The sequence below is a fragment of the Dendrobates tinctorius genome, unplaced genomic scaffold (genome assembly GCF_039654945.1).
Source record: "Dendrobates tinctorius isolate UK_male_01 unplaced genomic scaffold, ASM3965494v1 ptg000071l, whole genome shotgun sequence".
NCBI lineage: Eukaryota > Metazoa > Chordata > Amphibia > Anura > Dendrobatidae > Dendrobates > Dendrobates tinctorius.
The window spans coordinates 3,711,989-3,738,422 of NW_027361739.1; the positions used below are offsets into that span (position 1 = coordinate 3,711,989).

At 46.4% G+C, this 26,434-nt stretch overlaps 1 protein-coding gene and 1 long non-coding RNA gene across 2 annotated transcripts in view; one reads left to right on the forward strand and one right to left on the reverse strand.

Annotated features, from left to right (window-relative positions):
- ITGB3 (integrin subunit beta 3) overlaps positions 1 to 5,005 on the reverse strand; it is a 118,066-nt gene extending 113,061 nt beyond the window's left edge. Inside the window, exon 1 of the mRNA XM_073582338.1 lies at positions 4,850 to 5,005. Coding sequence (XP_073438439.1) covers positions 4,850 to 4,910 — 61 coding nt within the window. The 5' untranslated portion in view covers positions 4,911 to 5,005. The remainder of the gene's footprint in view (positions 1 to 4,849) is intronic.
- Positions 1 to 26,434, forward strand: part of LOC141096006 (uncharacterized) — a 120,707-nt gene that overhangs the window by 47,499 nt on the left and 46,774 nt on the right. The window lies entirely within an intron of this gene.

Consider the following 26,434-nt stretch of genomic DNA (forward strand, 5'->3'; position numbering starts at 1 on the left):
TATATCACATCTCAAGCAATTATAAATCTACTACTCCCAGCATGCCCTGACAACTCTATACACTGTGGAACTACAACTCCCATCATTCTATCACATCTCAAGCAATTATAGATCTACTACTCCCAGCATGCCCTGACAACTCTATACACTGTGGAACTACAACTCCCATCATTATATCACATCTCAAGCAATTATAGATCTACTACTCCCAGCATGCTCTGACAACTCTATACACTGTGGAACTACAACTCCCATCATTATATCACATCTCAAGCAATTATAAATCTACTACTCCCAGCATGCCCTGACAACTCTATACACTGTGGAACTACAACTCCCATCATTCTATCACATCTCAAGCAATTATAGACCTACTACTCCCAGCATGCCCTGACAACTCTATACACTGTGGAGCTACAACTCCCATCATTCTATCACATCTCAAGCAATTATAGATCTACTACTCCCAGCATGCTCTGACAACTCTATACACTGTGGAACTACAACTCCCATCATTCTATCACATCTCAAGCAATTATAGACCTACTACTCCCAGCATGCCCTGACAACTCTATACACTGTGGAGCTACAACTCCCATCATTCTATCACATCTCAAGCAATTATAGATCTACTACTCCCAGCATGCCCTGACAACTCTATACACTGTGGAACTACAACTCCCATCATTCTATCATATCTCAAACAATTATAGATCTACTACTCCCAGCATGCCCTGACAACTCTATACACTGTGGAACTACAACTCCCATCATTCTATCACATCTCAAGCAATTATAGATCTACTACTCCCAGCATGCCCTGACAACTATACACTGTGGAACTACAACTCCCATCATTATATCACATCTCAAACAATTATAGATCTACTACTCCCAGCATGCCCTGACAACTCTATACACTGTGGAACTACAACTCCCATCATTCTATCACATCTCAAGCAATTATAGATCTACTACTCCCAGCATGCCCTGACAACTCTATACACTGTGGAACTACAACTCCCATCATTCTATCACATCTCAAGCAATTATAGATCTACTACTCCCAGCATGCCCTGACAACTGTATACACTGTGGAACTACAACTCCCATCATTATATCACATCTCAAGCAATTATAGATCTACTACTCCCAGCATGCCCTGACAACTCTATACACTGTGGAACTACAACTCCCATCATTATATCACATCTCAAACAATTATAGATCTACTACTCCCAGCATGCCCTGACAACTCTATACACTGTGGAACTACAACTCCCATCATTATATCACATCTCAAGCAATTATAAATCTACTACTCCCAGCATGCCCTGACAACTCTATACACTGTGGAACTACAACTCCCATCATTATATCACATCTCAAACAATTATAGATCTACTACTCCCAGCATGCTCTGACAACTCTATACACTGTGGAACTACAACTCCCATCATTATATCACATCTCAAGCAATTATAGATCTACTACTCCCAGCATGCCCTGACAACTCTATACACTGTGGAACTACAACTCCCATCATTATATCACATCTCAAACAATTATAGATCTACTACTCCCAGCATGCCCTGACAACTCTATACACTGTGGAACTACAACTCCCATCATTATATCACATCTCAAACAATTATAGATCTACTACTCCCAGCATGCCCTGACAACTCTATACACTGTGGAACTACAACTCCCATCATTCTATCACATCTCAAGCAATTATAGATCTACTACTCCCAGCATGCCCTGACAACTCTATACACTGTGGAACTACAACTCCCATCATTCTATCACATCTCAAGCAATTATAGATCTACTACTCCCAGCATGCCCTGACAACTCTATACACTGTGGAACTACAACTCCCATCATTCTATCACATCTCAAGCAATTATAGATCTACTACTCCCAGCATGCCCTGACAACTCTATACACTGTGGAACTACAACTCCCATCATTCTATCACATCTCAAGCAATTATAGACCTACTACTCCCAGCATGCCCTGACAACTCTATACACTGTGGAACTACAACTCCCATCATTCTATCACATCTCAAGCAATTATAGATCTACTACTCCCAGCATGCCCTGACAACTCTATACACTGTGGAACTACAACTCCCATCATTCTATCACATCTCAAGCAATTATAGATCTACTACTCCCAGCATGCCCTGACAACTCTATACACTGTGGAACTACAACTCCCATCATTCTATCACATCTCAAGCAATTATAGATCTACTACTCCCAGCATGCCCTGACAACTCTATACACTGTGGAACTACAACTCCCATCATTCTATCACATCTCAAGCAATTATAGATCTACTACTCCCAGCATGCCCTGACAACTCTATACACTGTGGAACTACAACTCCCATCATTCTATCACATCTCAAGCAATTATAGACCTACTACTCCCAGCATGCCCTGACAACTCTATACACTGTGGAACTACAACTCCCATCATTCTATCACATCTCAAGCAATTATAGATCTACTACTCCCAGCATGCCCTGACAACTCTATACACTGTGGAACTACAACTCCCATCATTCTATCACATCTCAAGCAATTATAGATCTACTACTCCCAGCATGCCCTGACAACTATACACTGTGGAACTACAACTCCCATCATTATATCACATCTCAAGCAATTATAAATCTACTACTCCCAGCATGCCCTGACAACTCTATACACTGTGGAACTACAACTCCCATCATTCTATCACATCTCAAGCAATTATAGATCTACTACTCCCAGCATGCCCTGATACTTATATACCCTGTGGAGCTACAACTCCCATCATTATATCACATCTCAAACAATGATAGATCTACTACTCCCAGCATGCCCTGACAACTATACACTGTGGAACTACAACTCCCATCATTCTATCACATCTCAAGCAATTATAGATCTACTACTCCCAGCATGCCCTGACAACTCTATACACTGTGGAACTACAACTCCCATCATTATATCACATCTCAAGCAATTATAAATCTACTACTCCCAGCATGCCCTGACAACTCTATACACTGTGGAACTACAACTCCCATCATTCTATCACATCTCAAGCAATTATAGATCTACTACTCCCAGCATGCCCTGATACTTATATACCCTGTGGAGCTACAACTCCCATCATTATATCACATCTCAAACAATGATAGATCTACTACTCCCAGCATGCCCTGACAACTATACACTGTGGAACTACAACTCCCATCATTCTATCACATCTCAAGCAATTATAGACCTACTACTCCCAGCATGCCCTGACAACTCTATACACTGTGGAACTACAACTCCCATCATTATATCACATCTCAAACAATTATAGATCTACTACTGCCAGCATGCCCTGACAACTCTATACACTGTGGAACTACAACTCCCATCATTCTATCACATCTCAAGCAATTATAGATCTACTACTCCCAGCATGCCCTGATACTTATATACCCTGTGGAGCTACAACTCCCATCATTATATCACATCTCAAACAATGATAGATCTACTACTCCCAGCATGCCCTGACAACTATACACTGTGGAACTACAACTCCCATCATTCTATCACATCTCAAGCAATTATAGACCTACTACTCCCAGCATGCCCTGACAACTCTATACACTGTGGAACTACAACTCCCATCATTATATCACATCTCAAACAATTATAGATCTACTACTCCCAGCATGCCCTGACAACTATACACTGTGGAACTACAACTCCCATCATTCTATCACATCTCAAGCAATTATAGACCTACTACTCCCAGCATGCCCTGACAACTCTATACACTGTGGAACTACAACTCCCATCATTCTATCACATCTCAAGCAATTATAGATCTACTACTCCCAGCATGCCCTGATACTTATATACCCTGTGGAGCTACAACTCCCATCATTATATCACATCTCAAACAATGATAGATCTACTACTCCCAGCATGCCCTGACAACTCTATACACTGTGGAAGTACAACTTCCCCTATGACATCCCGAGCTTTTGTAGATCTACAACTCCCATCGTTCTATGGCATGCTGAGGTATTCTATGTTTACAACTCCCAGCTTGCCTTACACCTTTATACCCTGCGAAACTACAACTCCCATCATTCTAAGACATTCTGGTAGGGATACTTTGACACCTCTATTGATAGTAGGATCACAACTTCCATCATTATTCGGTATGTCCAAAAGATGGCAATCTACACCTTCCAACATGCCTTGATACTTTTTTTTGACCGTGGAACTACAACTCCCAGCATACTCTTAGTTTTTTCTGAAACAACAACTGGCATTATTCCGCAGCTTTTTACCTGCTGTTGATCCACAACTCCCAACATGCACCAACATTTTTATTACCTGTGGAACTTGAACCTACAACATACCTGACACCTCATTTTCATGTGGAACTACAACTTCCAGCATACCATGACCTCTACAGCTGTGGAAGATCAACCACTCCCAGCATACCTGACACTACTATTACATGTGGAACTACAACTCCCAGTATACCGTAATGTCTCCAGCTGACGAGGAGTTGCATTTCCTGACAACTTCATTCCCTTTCGAACTACAACTCCCAGAATATCCCGAAATGCTAGAATCTATGGTTTCCAAAAGTCTGGGGAACTACAGGATGCAGGTTACTTCTTTGAGATTGATCTTCTATCTGTATTCTGCAGCTCTTCATGAGCAGAGGAAGCAATAAGCCCCCTAAGAGCTTACAGTCTATGCATTAACCCCTATAATGGACATACATACATTTCTATGGACATTAATACATCTGATAAAACTCTGTCCACTTACCGCAGTTAATAGAAGCAATGAATAACATGAGGACCAGACATCTGTATATAAGAGATATCATTGTTCTCCAAATTTTGGGGGGGTGCAGCTCTGTATAGTTGCCTAGAGCTTGTATGCTGACAATCAGCTGGGCTCCAGAGTGTAAGTACCAACTATAGTCATCACAACTCCTCCCTAGTCCCCAGTTCACACCCAGCTGCTCCTTTACTCATTCTTATTAGACCCCTCATAGTTAGAGATTTCATCTGCTCACTGCTGCCTCCCTCTGGCTAACTTAAGAAGTGCACATAATTAATCCAATTGTTACTTTATTAACATATGAAATATTCATGCCAGTTTTGTACTACATTTTATATATGTGACCCTAACCTCTTCATGACCAGGCAATTTTTTCTTTTTTTTTTCTTTCATCATTCCCTACTCTTCTTCCAAGATCCATAACATTTGATTTTCCTGTTCTTTGCGAGATGAGTTATAGTTTTGAATGACGGCATTAACTTTATCATACAACGTGTTGAAAAATTTGAATTTTTTTTTATGTGTGGCGAGCTGACATGACTTATTGTTAGTACCACTTTGGGGCGCATATGATGTTTTGATTGCTGTTTTTTGAATATTTTGGGGGAGATATGATGACCGAAAATCGACAATTCAGACAAGTTTGATTTTTTTTTCTCCTTACGGAAATTTATCTTAAGGGTTAATTTATTTATTTTCTTTTTTTATGGAATAAACTTATAAGTACGTGGTAAGACAAAATATGCTTGATTTTTATTTCTTTATTTTTGGGATGAGAAAAGAGGGCGATTCAAACTTTTATAGATTTTTTTCCAATTTTTTTTCCAATTTTTTTCTTCATTTCACTTTTTTTTTTTTAAGTCCTCCTAGGGAATTTAATATTGTTGATCCCTTATTCTATATCCTGTAATTTTACTGTATTACAGTAATTAAAAGAAATAATATGATGCCCCCCCAGAATGCCTCCCTACGGGGAGGCGAAGGGCGCTGAAATAGTCATTTTATGCGGTCACCCCGCTTGTTAGATTGAGAGAGGCATTTAAGTGGTTAAACGGCAGGTCTGATGCAAGGTCAAGAGATGAGGAGTTGGCAGAAGCACTGGGCTGGCAGAGACCAAAACTGCTGAGTTAAGAGTCTGAAAATGGTGAAGATTACACAGGAAAATGGTGCATTTTGCATTGATATGGAAGAAGTAATGTTTGATCCTTCTCTTTGTGGGATAATTCTTTGAAATGTATGCTTGCAAAATAACTCATTTTTTCAGGATTTGATGTCAGAAAAGTGAAATCCGGTTACTTGGGATTCATATTTCTTCCAATATGGAATTATATTCTACTATTCATTTTGCATCATTTATTATGTAATGAATCAGTATTCCTCTATATTTATATTGGCAATTTTACATATTTCTTTCCATCATGCTGCTTATTACTTATGAATTTCTTGCATTATATTGTTACCTCCCAGCTCCAACAATCTTTTCCTTTTGAGAGATCTTGTTGTGAATTGTTTTCTCTACATTGTGCAATATTAATAAATATTTAATCTATGGTTAGACGCTATGTAGAGTGGGTTGGGGAGGAGAAAGGGAGGAGCTCTGCTTCTAGCTTCTCCCCTCTTTCCTACATAGACTATTATAAGCACCAACTGCTCTCTCAGTAATGTAACAATCTGCTTCCATTGAATACAGATTCCATTCGTAAAAAATTGACGATTTAAAAATGAAAGATGAATCCAGCAGGAGAAAAAAGCAGATATGACTTATTATTACTCATTTTCATTTGTAATATGGATTTATAAAATAATAAAAATATGGTTATTCTTTAAGCAAACATAGAGTGGGAAATTGGATCTGGAATGGGTTAGAGGGTGGGAAATTGGAGGGTAGGTCTGACGCCATAATGGGAGCCCATTATCGATACTTGATATTGCATGGGGGGGGGGGGCTTGATTTATACTTTGAAGTGCACTATTTTTATTAATGAAAACACTACCTAATAAAATATTTGCATATGGTTAATGTTAGCCTCATCTTACTTCATGAGAAAACTAAAAATGGATATACCGAAACATGTTCTGGATGAATAGATTATAAAGTGATCAGAGCAGAGTGGGCAAAACACGCTTTTTGCAGTGACCACAATGTGACATGAAGAGGACATGGAGGAAGTTTGGACAGTGTCTGATAACTTAGAAAAAGCTTAATCTAAGTCTGTTGAAAAAAAGGAAAAAAAAATGTAAACTATATTACACAGCAGGGGATAATTTTTACTATAATTAAGGTCTTTATAGCCTGTAAGCTTGTGTGCACGGCCCTTACTCCTCCTCACTCCCCCTGTAACTGTTTAACTATGTGTTACTTTGTATTGTATTTATTGTCTGTACATGTCTCCGCTTAATTGTAAAGTGCTGTGGAATATGTTGGCCCTATAGAAATAAAATTATTATTATTAAGGTCCAATATTGAAACAATGAAGCGATGGCCGGGGAACCACCACGATGCAGGGAGACTACGGTACACAAGATGAGGTGCAAACAACAACAGATAAATTTATTGGAAGGCAAGGAATGAAGTGGATAAGGAAGGAGCAAACAGGGGTATGCAATAGCAAAGGATAATTTACAAGAGTTTGTATTCTTTAGCTGGGCCGTCAAATAGCACAGTGCTCCAACTATTACAGGATCAATATATATCACACAGACAAAACCAAACAATAAACAAAGAATGAGGCTACTCTACGTATAACCTCCCTGGCCTCTACTAAACAGGCCACATGGCTGCTGTGTTCTGTATGTTGAAGCCTACACTATGCCCCGACGTGCACAAATGGGCACAAACTCATGGTGATGTTGGGGACTCAGGTCCAGTACCGGGGGCCCCCAACAGTCTTGAACGGTGGTGCACATGTCTGTCTGGCAGATCCGTGAAACATGGTCTTCTCCTTGCTTCAGGGTCCTGGAGGTGTTCCTGGAAACTGTAAATCCCTTTCTCGGTCTCTTCTTGGCTTCTCAAAATAGCACAGGACAGCCACCTTTGCTACACCCCCTTACATGCCTCCCTACCTAATGATGGTCATCCTCAGCCATAACAGTCTCAAGGTCACAGTGTAATGAAGGAACGTACAATGCGGAAACAGCACCTATAGAGAAGGCAACAAAGTCGGAAAAACAGACAGAGTACACTGTTCTATGTATCGGACTGGTGGAACCCCTGCAGTAGACCTCTGGGATCTTCAGAGCTCTTGGCTATCAGGCAAGGCTTGACTATCTTCCAGTGGAACACTTGCTGCAGGAGTCGTAGTAAGCTCTTGTCGGGTCTTGTCCTCACGTGGCAGTAGTGGTACATCCATGGGATTACCGTCTCTGTACGGCTGAGGACCCCCCCGCTGTGTCAGGGATGGTCCACCACTTATTGATTTCACCATCAGGCATGACAGGTTCAGGAAGTGGAGTAGCGCCTTCAGGCGGCAATGGCGCAGAACAGACCTCAGACCGGCAGGGCCGTAGCATATTTCTGTGCGCCCCACTCTCAATCTGCACCTTGTAGTCTGGGCTGTCAGCATACACTCGCTTGATTACTCTGTAAAGCTGTACTTCTCTTCTCTCCCTTGGGGCGTTTCTGTCTGTCTAATACTCGGTCTCCAGGTCGGAGCGATATCTCTTGAGTCGGTTTACGGCCCATATGTTCTTTTTCCTGCAGCTGTTGACCCGCCAACTGCCGTATCGTTTGTAATTGTTGCAGATGCTCTTTCACCCATGAAGTGACAGTTCGCTCCATCAGCTCCGCTAGCTGTTCCAAATTCAGCTCAATGATCTCTTGTCCAGCTCTTCCAAACAGCAGTAGATATGGGGTGTAACCCGTGGTGGAGTGGAACCGATTGTTGTCGGTCCAGACAAACTCTGGCAGGTAGTCTGGCCAACATGCCTTCTTTCCTCCTCCAACGTTCTCAGCATTTGAAGTAGGGTTCGGTTGAAGTGTTCACATGCTCCGCTGCCTTAAGGATGGTAAGGGGTGGTCCAGGACAACTCGATGCCATTCATACGGTACAGTTCTTGCATCACCTTGCCTTGGAAACATGCGCCTTGGTCGGAGTATATGCGCTTTGGGCACTCATACACCCGGATGAAGTCTTGACATATGACCCGCGCTGTCGACTCAGCAGTCTGATCTCTAGTCGGAGTGACTACTGCGAACTTGGAGAAATGATCGGTCATCACCAAACAGTACTGTAGCCCCGGGCCGAGTGTCCCACAAGGAGATAGTGTCATGATCCCAGTGCGGATTGGACCCGCACGCTTGGGGTTAATGTCTGGAACCAGTGCTGGTGGACCTGCACTTCTGGGGTTAAATGTTATGATCTCAGTGCAGGCTCTTACCTGCACACCTGGGGCTTATTATTGTGGCCTCTCCTTGGTTCTGGGAAAGCTTTTTATAGCCTCAGGAAGCTCCAATCCCTATCAGTTATACTTTCGCCCTTGGCAGGGTGTGTTGACCCCTGAGTGTGTTTGTGCTGTGTTCTTGTTTGCCTGATACTTTGGTTTCGACTCGGTCTGTTCTCTGGATACTGCTTGTTGGATTCTGCTTGATACCTTCTATGTCTGTTTGGCTTTGACCGCTGCCTGGCCCCGACTATCCGTTCTGTCTCATCCCTGGTATTTTACTGCTATCTCTGTGTCCTGCCGATCTCTGGCAGCAGGACGCTAAGCCCCGCCCCTTGCAGTCACATGACCGTAGGTCCTTCACTGCTTGCTAACTTGCGTCTCAAGGTCCTGTTTGCCTGAGCTTCCCGGCCATATCTGACCCCGGGCCCCCCTACAGTGTGGGTGAGTCCCTGCTCAGCGGTGGCTGCACACCGGCGCTGACAGGACCTTGACAGATAGTTGATCATCAAGACTTCTAGTGGTTCCTTAGTTTGTATGATCTGGATGGGTGCCCTTTGTTCGGTACTCTTAATGAGGTCGCATACTTGACATTGCCGGCAAACCTCTTCCACCGCAGACTCCAACCGGGGGCAGTATACGTACCGCTGTAACCATTGGTAGGTCTTTGTGGGCCCGAAGTGAGCTCAAAATTCGTGGGCTTCTTTAGCTACTTCTTGAGCTATTCTTCCTGGGATGACCACCTGCCACCTTGCTTCCATATCTTTTGGCTGTTGTCTCTTACGATATAACACTGATTATCGCACTTCTAGTCTATACCAGTGGTGTAAGACACTCTTCATCTTAGCGTCCAGATCTTCTCTTTCTTGTTTGCCAGGCTTCCGCTTCTGAGTTACCCACCATTTTATCTGTCTCAGCCCTTCATCTTCATCCTGAACATGTCCCCATTCCTCATTGGTTCTTCCCAGGGACCGGGGTAATGCGTAGGCCTCCCTACTTGACTGGGCCACAACCACTGGGGGCTTAAGCTTGCGAAAATCTGGGGTTTCTTCCTCTTCGAGTTGTTCATCGAGATCCCCCACTGGAGTCTCCACAGTCATTCATGACAGCCCGTCAGCATTTGTGTTTTTGGTAGTAGAGCGATAACAGATAGTAAAGCCAAACTTGGCTAGGTGAGCCACCCACCGTTGATCTAAGGCCCCCAATTTAGCATTCTCGAGGTGGGCCAGGGGATTATTGTCTGTTCGAACTTGAATCTTGGACGCTGTCAGGAAACTCGCAAACTTTTCTGTCATGGCCCACAATAGGGCCAGGAGCTCTAACCGGATGGAGCTGTAATTGTGGGGGTTTATCTCGCTGTCCCGCAGGGACCTACTGGCATACCAGATGACGCTCTCATGTCCATCCTGTATCTGAGAAAGTACTGCACTGAGTTCATGGAGGCTACCGTCTGTGTACAACAGGAATGGTTGATCAAAATCTGCGTAGGCCAAAATTGGGGCTGAAGTAAGGGCATTCTTTATGGCCTGGAAGCCCTCATCCTGTCTCTGGGCCCAAGGGATGCACTGGTTCTTCGGCACTCTGGCGGTCCCCCTCAGCAGCTCATTCAGGGACTGGCCACTTCTGGATAGCAGTCACTTTTTTTGGTGAGAGTAGAACTCCATCTTGTGACACTATGTGGCCCAGGTACTCGATCTCTCTCTTGTAGAGGTGGCACTGTTAGGGTGTTAGAGTGTTAGCGACTCCTGGAGTGGACCCTCTGGGTCGCGGCACCAACCCTCCCAGGGCGAGCTAGCCTAGTGAGGACCACCCCCTATACAGGGAGTGTCAGGAGCAAGCCCCAGGGGATACGATACCAAGACTGCTGGCACCAGGCGGCCGGCTCACAGGAGATACGAGACTGTGTGACTGGAGGGTGCAGGATACTAGGGAACACAGGAGAGTACACGGGAGTGCGCTGAGTACAGGGTAGTGCTAGACGGGTACATGTGGGCACATAAGGCGTGTAGCAAGTAACAGAACACAGGAATAGAGTGAATGCCAGGAGGCACGGCGGAGCAAGAAACAAGGGACAGGATACGAGAGGATGTGCCAGGAGGCACAACTGAGCATGAAGCAACAAGGGTTCAGAGCAAGTGCTAGGAGCACCACAGACAGAGCAGAGGACCTGAGAACAGCGCACAGCCAGGCTGGGACACAGCTGACCCAGCCAGGAAGCACAACAATAATCAGGCACCTCCCCTAGGGGGAGGTCGTCTGATATAGCACATGACTACTACTGGTTCCGGGTCAGGACCTAGCCAGAAAGCACATGACCACTAGTGGTTCCAGGTCAGGTCCTCCAATACCATAGAGAGGACCGAGCCCTATACAGCACTGACAGGAGCGCGCAAGCGCAAACGTGGCATGGAGGAGGAGACCCGGGGACGAGAGTTGCGCGTGCGCACCCGACGGGGACCCCTGAGGGACCGCCGTACCGGAGGGAGTGACGTCGGGGCCGAAGCCCCGCCTCCTGGTGAGCGCGGCATAACAGGCACTTCTTTGGCTTCACCTTCAGGTTATGAGCCCGCAGTCTTCCGAGTACCTGTCCAAGCCGGGCAAGGTGTTCTTCGAACGAGGCAGAAAACACAATTATGTCATCCGGATCAGTGTAGCTTCAAAATTTAAGTCTCCCAAACACTTTTCCATCAGCCGTTTCCCAGAGCATTGGAGAGCCTGAAGGGCATCCGGTTAAACTCAAACAATCCCATAGAGAGGATGTAGGCTGTTTTTGCTTTGTCTTTCTCTGCCACGGCTACTTGCCAGTATCCACTTGCTAGGTCCAAGGTGGAGAAGTACTTGGCTTTCCCCAACGCTGACAAGGATTTCTCGATGCGGGGTAACGGTTACGAGTCTCGAACAGTGAAGGCATTGAGTTTTTCTGTAATCTACACAGAACTGAATGGTTCCATCCTTTTTCTTGACGAGCACCACCGGGGCCACCCAAGGGCTCTGACTACTCTGCACTACTCCTGAATCCAGCATTTGTCTCAGTAATGTCTTCATCTCTTGGTACATCTTGGGCGGGATCTGCCAGTATCGTTCTCGAATTGGACGAGCTTCCCCAGTCGGTATCTCGTTCGTGATGGCTTCGGTACAGCCAAAATCTTTGGCGTGATGGGCGAATGTGGCCTGATTTCCTACAGCATAGCTTCTATCGCTTGCACACGCTCAGGGCCAAGAGCCTTCACATCCACTTCCATTTGATCAAGGATGATCCGCCCATTCCACTCTGGGGATGGCGTCTCTACAGCGCCCGCAGCAACTGCTAGAGTCCACCCGCACCTTCTATCAGTGATAAAGACATCTTCTGACTCACTACTTCACCCTTATGTAGGTATACCAGGGCCAGATCTGTCCCTCGTGGCAAGGTGACCTCCCCGGGGCCCACATTCAAAGCTCTTATGGGATTTGTCCTCACTGTACCACAGCTATCGTACGAGCTATCATGACTTTTTGGTCCACTCCTCCGCCTACCACAGGCTGTACAATCACTTCCAACCCGTCGAGGTTTCGATGAGTCCCCACTGGAAGGTGTAATATACTTTCTCGCTCGGGAGGCAGGATTACAGGCTCTTTCCCAGGAGCCCTGAAGACCCCTATCTTCTGATAAGATGACACACTCTTCTGCTTCCCACAGACGCGGATCGGTCGCTAAAGGGCTTCTTGAGTAGGCTTATGTGTGTGCCTTGTTCTAATAACCGGGTCCCCATTTGGTAAACATAATTTGATCAAGTTCACGTAGGATATTCATTCCCAGTACTCAGGGACTATCAGGATCCCTTTTCTCCCCACTTCTTGCCCACAGATTCGAATATTCATCCACACGACCCCTGTGACCGGGATCGGTTGTAGGTTGGCAGCAAACAGCCGGATCAATGTCTCTTTTTCTGGCTTGGCCAGAATTTAAATAATTGTAAAAATATAAAAAAAAAAAAAAAAAAGTAATAATTAACAAATCTATATTTATAAATTAATAAATGTTTAAAAATAAAACATATGAAGGGGCGTGGCATGGCGAGCGAGGAGTGAGGACGCATGTAAGAGAGCTCCCGCTCCAGCACCGGTGACCGACCCGAACAGAGCCCAGAATACTTACCCCACCTTCTGATGTCGGCTAGGAGGACCAGGGGGAATACGTCCGTGGGCCCCTCAGCACCCGACAGCACTCCCAGAGGCATTTCCCGCTACCTTGTAGGAGCGGGAAGAAGGAAGGCCGCGGGCGCCATGACAGGTGTGGAGACCGGAGCGCAGCAGGCCCCGCCGCCACCAGGAAGTAAGGCGCAGGTGGGAGGAGAGAAAACTGGTGAGACGGCAGCCGGAGGGGGACCCCGTGGAGGGAAAGGGGGCACATCCACGGGGGCCCAGCAGGCAGCGAGGCTATCTCCTCCTAATGAATCCTCTGGGGCCCAGGAGATCCGTCAATCACAGGGGCACCACGCGGACGGTCCCGCGCAGATACAGGCCGGCGGATCAGATAACCCCGGGGGGATGAGTGCAGAACCCCCCGTGTCACAGAGAGGCGGCAGTGTCCCCCCAGACGTCGACATGGCCACTACAGCTGTCCCTGCAGACCCTATGATGATGGACACCGCAGCATCAGATATACAAAATAATGTAACCCGCCGACCAGACGCACTCCTGACACCGCAACACGGGAGATCATTCTCCTCCACGACAGGGTGCTCCGTGACACCCATGGGAGCTGATTTCAGCCTATTATACAATAAGATAAAAGATATCCCGACGAAGCAGGATATGGAGCAGTACATTGCTCGTCTGGAATGCTCCTATAAGGCTGAACTTTCCGTATTAAGAGATGATATCCAGCAATGTGGTGAGAAAGTGGAATCTCATGACCAGCTTATAGCCTCCATAACCGAAAGAATGGAGGCTCAGGAAACTGCCACAGCCGCACAAGCAAGACAGTTGCAAACTCTAGCTGAAATGCTGGACGATTCCGAGAATAGGGGACGCAGAAACAATATAAGAATAAGGGGATTGCCTGAGACTATATCCCCCCAAGAGTTGAACACCACTTTGAGAGATATCTTTAACTCGGTACTAGATAGGCCTCAGGATGCCCAACTGGAACTGGATCGTGCCCACAGGTCCCTGGGCCCGCATCCCGGCGAGCAAGATCCACCAAGAGATGTGATATGCCGGGTTCACAAGTACCAACTTAAAGATGCGATCATGGGAGCAGCCAGGAAAGCAAAATCTATGAACCACTTGGGATCTCGTATACAGCTCTTCGCAGATTTGTCCAGATGGACACTACAGAGACGCAGAGCTCTTCGCCCCCTCTTAGACGAACTACAACGACGAGGCCTTCCCTATACTTGGGGATTTCCATTCTGCCTTCGGGTTCGGAAGGGAGGTAGAGTGCATTGTTTGAGTCATCCTGGCGGAGTTCCGGCGTTCTCAGCTGCCTTGGATCTAACGGAGGTGGATATACCTGACTGGCCACCCCTGCCTTCATACTATGGACTTCAAGGTCTCCAAAGAGGCCAGATCCCTCAGCAGCAACGTCGTCGCAGGGGTCGGCCCAACGGTCCAGGGCACATGCATCCTGTAGATGACGAGGCTGGATTGTATGCCTTGTCCTAAATTGCAGGTGGCCCTGCGGTGTTATGTTTTGAGAGTTAACTTACAGTCTAGTAGGTTATACTGGTTTGTTGTTTAAAAGCGAAGTATTTATAATACTATCAGTGCTGTCGATATTGAAAATAGTTGAGAATTGGGGCATGTTTCACTAGCCTTTAATTAGCTGTTACACGTATATTCTCTATCTGTTCAGTTCCCGTTATAAAGGGAATACGATGGTTAAATCATTGCAGGGTCGGGAACCGGGGGAGTAGGTGTCTCCAACTCCTCTTTTTGCTATACACTTAACCCCCGGAGGCGCTGGGTTGCCATCGAGGCACGCAGCTGTTATATTTTACCTCCAACAGGTATTCCTAGAGTGTGCTTACTTACACTCGTATAGTTAAAAATCCTATTTCTTTGTCTCCTTTCTCTTTTTCCTTTTTCTAACCTCTCGTCTACTTTCTTTGTTAATACCCACTCCCTTCACTAGCTCTCCCTCACTCATCAACAACGGGCGTAGGACTCCGGAGCCGATCCATCTTGTTGGCCGTAGCCTGCATCCTTGGCCTCACGCTGCAGATACAATGTCGGGTAAGAACACTGTACAAAAGATAACACTGGGCTCTTTGAATACTAGAGGCTTTAATACTCCGCAGAAGCGGTCACATATTTTATATGGCATGCATAAGAAAAGAGTAAATATAGTAATCCTACAAGAGACACATTTTAAAGTCGGACACATCCCTAATATTCACGACAGACATTACACGACCTGGTTTCATAGTGCTAACCCGGATTCACGCTCCCGCGGGGTCTCCATAGCGCTCCATAAATCCCTCCAGCATACCATATTGGACACATTGGTTGATGCGGAGGGCAGATACGTGCTTTTGAAAATTCAAATTTTTTCAACCACATATACTATAGCGGGTTGGTACGCTCCCGGCCGGGACCAAATACGAGCTGCTAGATCTTTCCTGAAGATCGTGGCTGAGTTTGCCGAGGGGGTGGTCATACTGGGAGGTGACTTTAACATGACTCTTAACCCGACTCTAGACTCCACGGCAGCGAGGTCATATCTTTCATATCGCCAGCTATCCTCACTGAAAAGGGATCTCCAGGATTTGCGACTCACTGATGTCTGGAGACTTTGTAATCCCACTGAAAGAGACTACACCTTCTTTTCCACACCGCACAACTCTTATGGGAGGATTGATTTCTTTCTCCTTAGCCACTGTGCATTGGCCTGGAACCCGAGACCTTCTATCGGGAGTTTTCTATGGTCGGATCATCAGTGTTTCTGGACATTAGCCCTCCTGACTCGGGGCAGCGGCAGTGGACATGGAGATTGAATGATAATCTTTTAAAAGATAATACTTGTGCGGCCGACATCAAGTCTACCATAGCGGACTTCTTACAAGACCATGCACACGACACTACTGCCATCCCTGTTAAATGGGAGGCCCTTAAATGTGTTCTCAGAGGGGTCCTCATTAAGCATGGATCTCGCTTGAAACGAATAAAAAGTAAAGAGATTACAGACTTGACAGAAAAGATATTGACGTTAGAGACGAAGCATAAAATGGACAAGGACACGGAAACACTGATTGACTTGATCAAATACAGAGACGATCTGAAGTCCCTACTGAATGAGAAATACCGACACCACAGAAATCGCTTTAAAAGTATATTATACGGTCAAGCTAACAAATGTGGACGTCTACTGGCCAGGTTCTTACATCCGCGTAACCAGACTACATATATCTCTTCTCTCCAGCAAAAGGGGGGTCGAGCGACGTCGAACCCGACAGAAATTTTGGACATAATGAGGCATTACTATCATACATTATATAATATTGGTGGAGATTGTTCCCCTCAGTCACCTTTGGATCCTCAACCAAGCATAGAATCGTATATTCACGACACCACTCTTCCCACACTGGCCACGGATTTAACCATCCCGTTGGATTCGGACTTTACGACAGAGGAGATTGTTGAAGTCATCCAAAACACTCCGGCTGGTAAAAGCCCGGGACCGGATGGGTTTTCCCCTCATTTCTATAAGATGTTTCAGGAACAACTTAGCCCTATTATGATGGGGGTATTTAACTCCATCACAGCTGAGTCCCCGTTTGCCCCACAGTCTTTAGAGGCTTTTATTACAGTGTTGCCAAAGCCGGGCAGGGACCCTAAATTAGTAACAAATTATCGCCCAATATCTCTCATCAATGTTGATGTAAAATTATACGCCAAAATACTGGCTAATCGTCTGGCTCCCCTCTTGCCCTCGGTAATACATTCAGATCAGGTGGGGTTTGTGCGAGGAAGGGAGGCGAGGGACGGCATAAGTAAGACTCTCAACTCGACTGCCTATGCTAAATCGAAATGTAAACCGTTGGCTGTACTGTCGATGGATGCGGAGAAAGCCTTCGACCGTGTGCACTGGGGCTTCATGTTTTCGGCCCTGCGACAGCTGGGCCTAGGGAACCGTTTTCTGCATAGGGTCGCAGCCCTATACTCTGGCCCGTCAGCCAGGGTCAAGGTAAATGGAGCAATGTCGGGCTCTATGACCATTGGGAACGGGACCAGGCAGGGATGCCCTTTGTCGCCCCTTCTCTATGCGATAGTTATGGAGCATTTAGCAGTGGCGATCAGGAAGAATCCTAGTGTACACGGTCTATGGGTGGACGATATTCAGTATAAAGTCTCTCTTTATGCGGATGACCTCTTAGTGTATATATCCCAGCCACACATAACCCTTCCATCATTGATGGAGGAGTTTCAAAAATACGGAGAGGTCAGTAACTTCAAGATTAACTTTCAGAAAACTGAAGCCCTAAATATATCCCTAGGACAGGCTGAACTTATAAGACTTATGGGAAATTTCCCCTTCCGGTGGAAGACTGGGGCCATTCAATATTTAGGCATTCAAATCCCTACTGACACGACCGACTTATATAAGTTAAATTATGTGCCTTTGTTGGAGTCGACTCTGAAACGGTTGAGGGAATACGGACGGAAGACCATCTCATGGTTTGGTAGGATGAATTCATTTAAAATGGACATTCTTCCAAGGTTCTTATATCTATTCCAGGCGGTCCCGATAGTGCCGCCGAAGACATTCTTTCAGACCATTAGATCTGCGTTAATACGCTTTGTCTGGCAGACATCTAAACCTCGTCTTAAATATTCTATTCTAACCGCCCCGAAACCCAGAGGTGGAGCGGGCCTCCCTGACCTGGAACTCTATCACAGAGCTTCCCTACTTGCACGTCTGTTTGACTGGCAGTTCGGTCATCATTCTAAACAATGGGTACAATTGGAACAGGTATCTTTCGGCGTCCCATTGCGTCATCTCCCGTGGATCAGACGAACTGAACAGGTTGCAAATGACTATAAGGGACCAACAGGTTTCTTGACTCGAGAAGTTCTACGGGTCTGGAATCGGGTTAAACATAAACAGAAACTGATCAGTAATTTGAACCCACTGTCACCGATATTTGGTAATCCGGGCTTTCCCCCAGGGTGTCACAGAGACCAATTTTTGGGTTGGCACAGGAGTTCTGACTTACGATTGGGACAGACACTAATGGACGGAAAATTTCCGACATGGGACGCCTTACGGGAAAAGTTCCCGGGTAGGACACTCTCCTGGTTGGAGTATAACCAGTTGCGATCGTTTATACGGGGACGTTTGGCCGACTGTACTTCTCGCCCTCCCATGACGCTGTTGGAAGCTCTCTTACAAATGCAAGACTCTCCCTCACATTTGATTTCCTTTTTATATAAGGAACTTCACTCAGGGGATTCGGAAGGGGTTCCAAGTTACATCCGCGCATGGGAGGAAGAGATGGGATGCAAGTTCTCGAAGGAGGACCTTGATAAAGCTTTTCTTTATACACATAAAATATCTCCGGCCGGGGGCGCTCAAGAGAAAAATTACAAGATACTGACTAGGTGGTATCTGTCCCCCGTTAGATTGAAGTCCATCTTCCCGACATTAGATGATACATGCTGGCGATGTGCAATGGAGAGAGGCACGCTATACCACATATGGTGGCAATGCCCTGCTATACGACCCTTTTGGGAGGGGGTTTTTCGGGCATACCAGGAGATCTCTGGGAAATGTGTCCTTCCCTCCCCACAAATTGCCATTTTATCAATTCTTCCGGGTTCCATATCAACACAAAAGAAGAGCCTTCTCCGGTTTTGTATACTGCAGCAAGGATGGTGATCCCGCGCTACTGGCGTACAACGACAAAGCCAACTATAGCAGAGTGGTTATCAGAGTTTATAGACATTTTTCGTATGGAGTAGTTGATGGCTGAATTGGAGGGAGATAATTCTCGCTTGATTCGAACATGGCAGCCCTGGATAGTGTTCAGGGAGACGCCTGGACTACTTCGGTTAACTGAAAATATTTCTTAGAGACCGGCTCGGAGATCCGTAACCCATCCCTCAGTCCCCCCCTCCCCTCCCTGTGAGTTATCCTTTTCTTTCTGTTTCCTTACCCTATCTCTTTGATACTTGTAATACACCCTCACAGGTTATGGGTAAAATGTTGGCGAATCCGGTATGGCTCGGTGTATGACCATGTATAATACTGTATCTTGTACCTTATGTCTTGTTTGTTATATGTTAAAATCTTTTAACTTCTTCAATAAAAAAGATTCAACATAAAAATAAAACATATAAACAATAAAAGTACACATATTTGGTATCCCCGCATCCATAATGACCCGCCCTACAAAATTGTCCCACTAGTTAACCCCTTTAGAGAACCCCATAAAAAAAGACAAAAGACAATGCTTTATCATCATACCACCGAACAAAAAGTGGAATACCACGCGATCAAAAAGACGGATATAAATAAACATGGTACCGCTAAAAATGTCATCTTGTCCCACAAAAAACAAGCTGCTACACAGCTCCATCACCGGATAAATAAAAAAGTTATAGCTGTCAGAATAAAGCGATGCAAAAATAACTATTTTTCTATAAAATAGTTTTTATTGTATAAAAGCGCCAAGACATAAAAAAATTCTATAAATGAGGTATTGCTGTAATCATACTGACCTGAAGAATAAAAACGCTGTATCATTTTTACCACACGCGGAATGGTATAAATGCCCCCCCCAACAAGAAATTCATAAGTTGCTGTTTTTTGTTCATTCTGTCTCCCTAAAATCGGAATTAAAAGCGATCAAAAAATGTCATGTGCCCAAAAATGGTACCAATAAAAACATCAACTCGTCCTCCAAAAACAAGACCTCACTGACTCTGTGGGCCAAAATATGGAAAAATTATAGCTCTCAAAATATGGTAATGCAAAAATTATTTTTTCCAATAAAAAGCATCTTTTAGTGTGTGACAGCTGCCATATATAAAAACCCACTATAAATAACAAATTAAACCCCCCATTATCACCCCCTTAGTTAGGGAAAAATAGTAAAATAAAAAAAGTATTTATTTCCATTTTTCCATAAGGGTTAGAGTTAAAGTTGGGGCTAAAGTTAGTGTTAGGGTTGGGGCTAAAGTTAGGGTTAGGGTTAGGGCTAGAGTTGGGGTAAGGGTTTGAATTAGGGTTAGGGTTCGGATTAGGGTTAGGGTTGGGATTAGGGTTGAGATTAGGGTTCGGTTTGTGTTTAGGGTTATGGTTAGGGCTGGGATTAGGGTTAGGGTTGGAGTTAGAATTGGGGGGGTTTCCACTGTTTAGGCACATCAGGGGCTTTCCAAACGTGACATGGCATCCGATCTCAATTCCAGCCAATTCTAGTCTAATTCAGAATATTGTAATTAGAAATCTGTAATTTGAGATATGGAATTTGAAAGATGGCCAGACTACGTCTGGTCAGACTCATGCCTTGGAATATATGTGCACCTAAGGGCTCATAGCTGTGAGGGGATGTGGGCTTATGTGGCCAGACCACATGTTCAAAGTTAAGCAAGGTCATAAAAAGGGGGGAGGGGTTTCACTGACCACTCGGAGATATGCATGGAAAAGACAAGAGGAATGGAATACATTATTGATACCAAATAATGGCTAAGCAGAGCATACCAGAGAAAGTAAATTCAAATTACATAGACAATCAGGAGCCAGAAAAAGCTGTATGAGTGTATAGGTGTGTATATGAGTGTATATGACTGTATAGGTGTGTATAGGAGGGTATATGTGTGTATAGATATGTATAGGTGTTGTGGCAGGGCTAAGGGTCGTGTAATTGATGGGAGATATGTGCCTCATAAATGGCTTGTCTCTATAATGTAAGGCATAAGTAAAGCGTACCAGATATTATTATTATTGTTGTTTGAAGGACCTGTGGTGAGGTCACAGTCAGGTGACCAGTCAGCTGCTGGGAACGTGGGTGTGGCTACAGCCTTATAATGTGACCTGCTCCTGAACCAGGTAGCTGTATGTGGGGAGGACTACACCTCCCAGCATGTGCTGAGACTCGCGGTCTGAGTCTGCAACCACGGACGTTTATGTTTTTGTTTGCCTAAACTAGAGGCTATTCTTGGTGACACGCTGTTTGATGGTTTATGACAGAAATAAACCGCATGCTCTGTTGAAGAACCTGTCTCCTGATTGTCTCCCGCTGCACCTTAGTGAGTCCTATCCCTACAATTGGTGGTACACGTGCGGGCAGCGGTCCCAGCAGAGACTTGAGACAGTTGCTGCATGTCCTGGGTGAAGTTTGCAGCGGGGCAACAAGCACTGCCGGGAATCATGGAGGACCTCATGAAACACCTGGTCCAGTTCCAGGCACTGCAGCAGGAAACCAACAAGCTGTTGTTACAGCAGATCCAGCAAAGCCAGCAGGAGCAGCGGCAGCAGTTCCAGCAGAGCCAGCAGGAACAACGGCAGCAGATGCAGCTTCTGGCAACCGCCATCCAGGAGGGCAGGACGAGCGCCCCAACCCCAGGTCGGGCAGATGCCACCGACGTCGAGAAGGCGGTAAGACGCGCATTACAAAAAATGACCCCTGAGGATGATGTTGAGGCCTTCCTGACGGTGTTTGAAAGGGTGGCTGAGAGGAAAAAACTTCAGCCAGAGCGGTGGGCGGAGGTACTGGCCCCATACCTAACGGGGGAGCCCCAGAAGGCGTACTTTGACCTGACAGTACAAGATGCCAGAGAATATCCAAAATTAAAAGCGGAAATTCTCGCCCGCTTGGGGGTAACAATGACTACCAGGGCACAGAGTTCATCGTTGGGCCTATCACCGGGACAAACCCCCGTGCTCCCAAATGTTTGACCTGTTGCACCTGGTCCAGAAATGGCTGCAGCCAGAGTCGGCTTCCCCTGCACAGATGGTAGAGCGAGTTGTGATGGATCGGTTTGTGCATTCTCTGCCGAGACCTCTACAGACTTGGGTTGCCCAGGGTGATCCCCAAAATGCTGATGAACTGGTTGGGCTGGTTGAGAGATACCAGGGGATGGAAGGTTCCTTGGGGAAGCAGCCCATTCTGTATTGGGGGTCCCAGCAGGGGGCGGAGTAACAAAAAGGGGTGGTGCGTCCAAGGTCAAAAGGGGCGGGGGAGGCGGTGCCCAAGGTCCCCTCGGGTGTTATTTGCTGGAAGTGTCATGGGCCAGGACATATAGCAGCCCGTTGTCCCCAGACCACCGAGCAGATGGACTGCAGCATGGGATGCCGTAGTTCATACTACGCATATCCAGCTTGCAGTGTGAACTCGCTACCTAACAAGGGGCCACAAGCGTGTCCCGTGAAGGTGAACGGTCGAGCAGTAATGGCGCTTCTGGACTCCGGGAGCTTGGTGACCCTTGTGAGGGCCAGTTTTCCTCTAAACATACTCCCGGGTAAAAAGATTGGTGTTCGGTGCATACATGGCGATGCAAAGGACTACCCTATGGCTAGGGTGAAGATTGAAACGGCGCATGGCACCGAGTCGCATGAAGTTGGTGTTGTTCGAGACTTGTTGCATCCCATAATTATTGGCCGGGATTTCTGTCTGTTTTGGGATCTGTGGGGGATGGGTTCTGAGTGTGCTAGCAAGAGCAGGGAACCAATCCAACCCACTGAGGTATCGCCACCACCAGAGGCAGACGACTTTCCTTTATGTGTCCTTGTTGGGGATGAAGAGGAAGGGTCCCCTGTACCTGACATCCCGGAGTTAGGGGTGGCCGGGGAGAATTTTGGGACTGCCCAACATAGGGACCCCACACTAAGGGAAGCCTTTAACAATGTCACCGTCATTAATGGGGTTGCACAAGAGCCAGGAGCAGACACAAGGTTTCCCCATTTTATGTTGAGTGGGGAATTGTTGTACCGGGTCACGGAAATAAGGGAGGAGGTGGCAGAGCAGTTAATAGTACCAGGCCCCTATAGACGAAAAGTGTTGGACATGGCCCATTCACACATCTTGGGGGGACACCTGGGGGTGGAAAAAACCCAGGAACGGGTTGTACAGAGGTTCTATTGGCCTGGGTGTCACCGGGAAATAGTAAACTATTGCAGGTCCTGCCCGACATGTCAGTTAACTGCCCCCACATCTCATTTTCGGAACCCTCTTGTGCCACTGCCCATTATTGAGGTGCCATTTGAGAGAATTGCCATGGACTTGGTCGGTCCCTTAGTTAAATCAGCTCGGGGGCATCAGTATATATTAGTCATCCTGGACTATGCCACACGATATCCTGAGGCCATTCCCCTGAGAAACTCCTCCGCGAAGAGTATAGCCCGTGAGCTGGTCCATGTGTTTTCCCGGACGGGTTTGCCGAAGGAGATCCTGACCGACCAGGGGACACCTTTTATGAGCAAAGTGATGAGAGAATTGTGCAGAGTCTTGCAAATTTCCCAGTTGAGGACTTCAGTGTATCATCCGCAGTCAGATGGCCTTGTTGAGAGGTTTAACAAGACCCTGAAGAGCATGCTGAGAAAAGTCATAGAGGAAGATGGTAGAGACTGGGATTGTCTCTTACCGTATTTACTGTTTTCTATCCGTGAAGTTCCCCAGGCCTCCACGGGGTTCTCCCCCTTCGAGCTTCTGTACGGCCGGCATCCGCGAGGTCTCCTAGATATAGCCAAGGAAACCTGGGAAGCCGAAGTCACGCCCCACAGAAGCGTCATTGAGCATGTGGCACTGATGCAGCAGAGGGTTGCGAAGGTGATGCCCATTGTTAAAGAACATCTCCGCCAGGCACAAGAGGCTCAGGCCAGGGTCTACAACCGGTCAGCCAGAGTGAGGCAGTTCAATCCGGGAGACCGAGTTCTCGTGCTAATCCCGACGGTGGAAAGTAAGTTCTTGGCCAAGTGGCAAGGGCCATATGAGGTGGTGGAGAAGCTGGGAGACGTAAACTACAAGATCCACCAACCCGGAAGACGGAAGCCATACCAGGTTTACCATGTTAACCTTATCAAGCCGTGGCAAGATAGAGAGCCAGCAGTAACTCCGTGCTTGCTGGGCAACCTAGAAGGGGAGGTTGGAGCCGTTACCATAGCGGAGACTCTATCGAAGGCCCAGAAGCAGCAGTGCCGGGAGTTACTCCAGAAAAACCGCGACCTGTTCTCATAGTTGCCGGGGTGCACGAAAGTGGTGGAGCACGAAATTCTGACCGAGCCACATGTGCGGGTGAACGTGAAACCATATCGTATTCCTGAGGCCCGGCGAGAGGTAATCTCCAAGGAGGTGCAGCGTATGTTGACGCTCGGGGTCATTGAGGAATCCAAGAGCGGCTGGTCGAGCCCGATTGTCCTGGTCCCAAAACCTGATGGTGAATGGAGATTCTGCAACGATTACCGGAAGCTGAATGAGGTCTCCAAGTTCGACGCTTATCCCATGCCACGCGTTGATGAGCTCATCGAGAGACTTGGACCTGCCAGGTACATAACCACTTTGGATCTGACCAAGGGATATTGGCAGATCCCCATGGCACAGGAAGCCAAGGAGAAGATGGCATTCTCCACACCAGATGGGTGCTTCCAGTATGTCCGGATGCCGTTTGGCCTACAGGGAGCTCCAGCAACCTTCCAGAGGGCGATGGATAGAATCCTTACACCTCATAAGCTATACGCTGCCGCATACCTGGATGATATCGTCATATTTACCCCGGACTGGGAGACTCACCTGGAAAAGGTCCAAGCAGTCTTTGACACTCTAAGAGAGGTGGGGTTTACAATAAACCCGAAGAAGTGTGCCTTGGGGAGAGAAGAAGCCAAGTACCTCGGATATGTAGTGGGGCGGGGCGAGATCAAACCCCAAATCAATAAAGTGGAGGCAATTCAAACATGGCCGAGACCGCTGTCAAAGAAGCAAGTTAAAGCCTTCCTGGGGATTGTGGGATATTACAGGAGGTTCATCCCAAACTTCGCCACAATGGCTGCACCTCTAACTGATCTGCTTAAAGGGACAAAGTCAGTGATGGTCAGCTGGTCCGAAGAAGCAGAGTCCGCCTTCCAAGAAATGAAGGGAGCTCTTTGTAAGCAACCCGTTTTGGTGGCCCCAGACTTTAAACGTGAATTTGTCCTCCAGACAGATGCCTCAGATGTCGGGGTAGGAGCTGTCCTTTCCCAAGAGATACGTGGGGAGGAGCATCCTGTTCTCTACTTGAGTAGGAAGTTGACTTCTTGTGAGAGAAATTACTCAGTTGTAGAGAAGGAGTGTTTGGCCATAAAATGGGCAGTGGACACATTACGGTACTACCTGGTGGGACGGAAGTTTAGGTTAATATCTGACCATGCCCCACTCAGGTGGATGAGGGAAACAAAGGGCAAGAATGCTAGGGTCACCCGCTGGTTCTTAGCCCTACAAGACTTCCGCTTCCATGTAGAGCATAGGGCCGGGAAGCTACATGGGAATGCCGATGCCCTCTCCAGAATCCCTTGCCTGGTAGGTGAAAGTGCCAAGCCCCACGGCTTTAGGCAGAGGGGGAGGTATGTGGCAGGGCTAAGGGTCGTGTAATTGATGGGAGATATGTGCCTCATAAATGGCTTGTCTCTATAATGTAAGGCATAAGTAAAGCGTACCAGATATTATTATTATTGTTGTTTGAAGGACCTGTGGTGAGGTCACAGTTAGGTGACCAGTCAGCTGCTGGATTCGTGGGTGTGGCTACAGCCTTATAATGTGGCCTGCTCCTGAACCAGGTAGCTGTATGTGGGGAGGACTACACCTCCCAGCATGTGCTGAGACTCGCGGTCTGAGTCTGCAACCACGGACGTTTATGTTTTTGTTTGCCTAAACTAGAGGCTATTCTTGGTGACACGCTGTTTGATGGTTTATGACAGAAATAAACCGCATGCTTTGTTGAAGAACCTGTCTCCTGATTGTCTCCCGCTGCACCTTAGTGAGTCCCATCCCTACAGTGTGTACAGTGGGGAAAAAAAGTATTTAGTCAGTCAGCAATAGTGCAAGTTCCACCACTTAAAAAGATGAGAGTCGCCTGTAATTTACATCATAGGTAGACCTCAACTATGGGAGACAAACTGAGAAAAAAAAATCCAGAAAATCACATTGTCTGTTTTTTTTTCATTTTATTTGCATATTATGGTGGAAAATAAGTATTTGGTCAGAAACAAGCAATCAAGATTTCTGGCTCTCA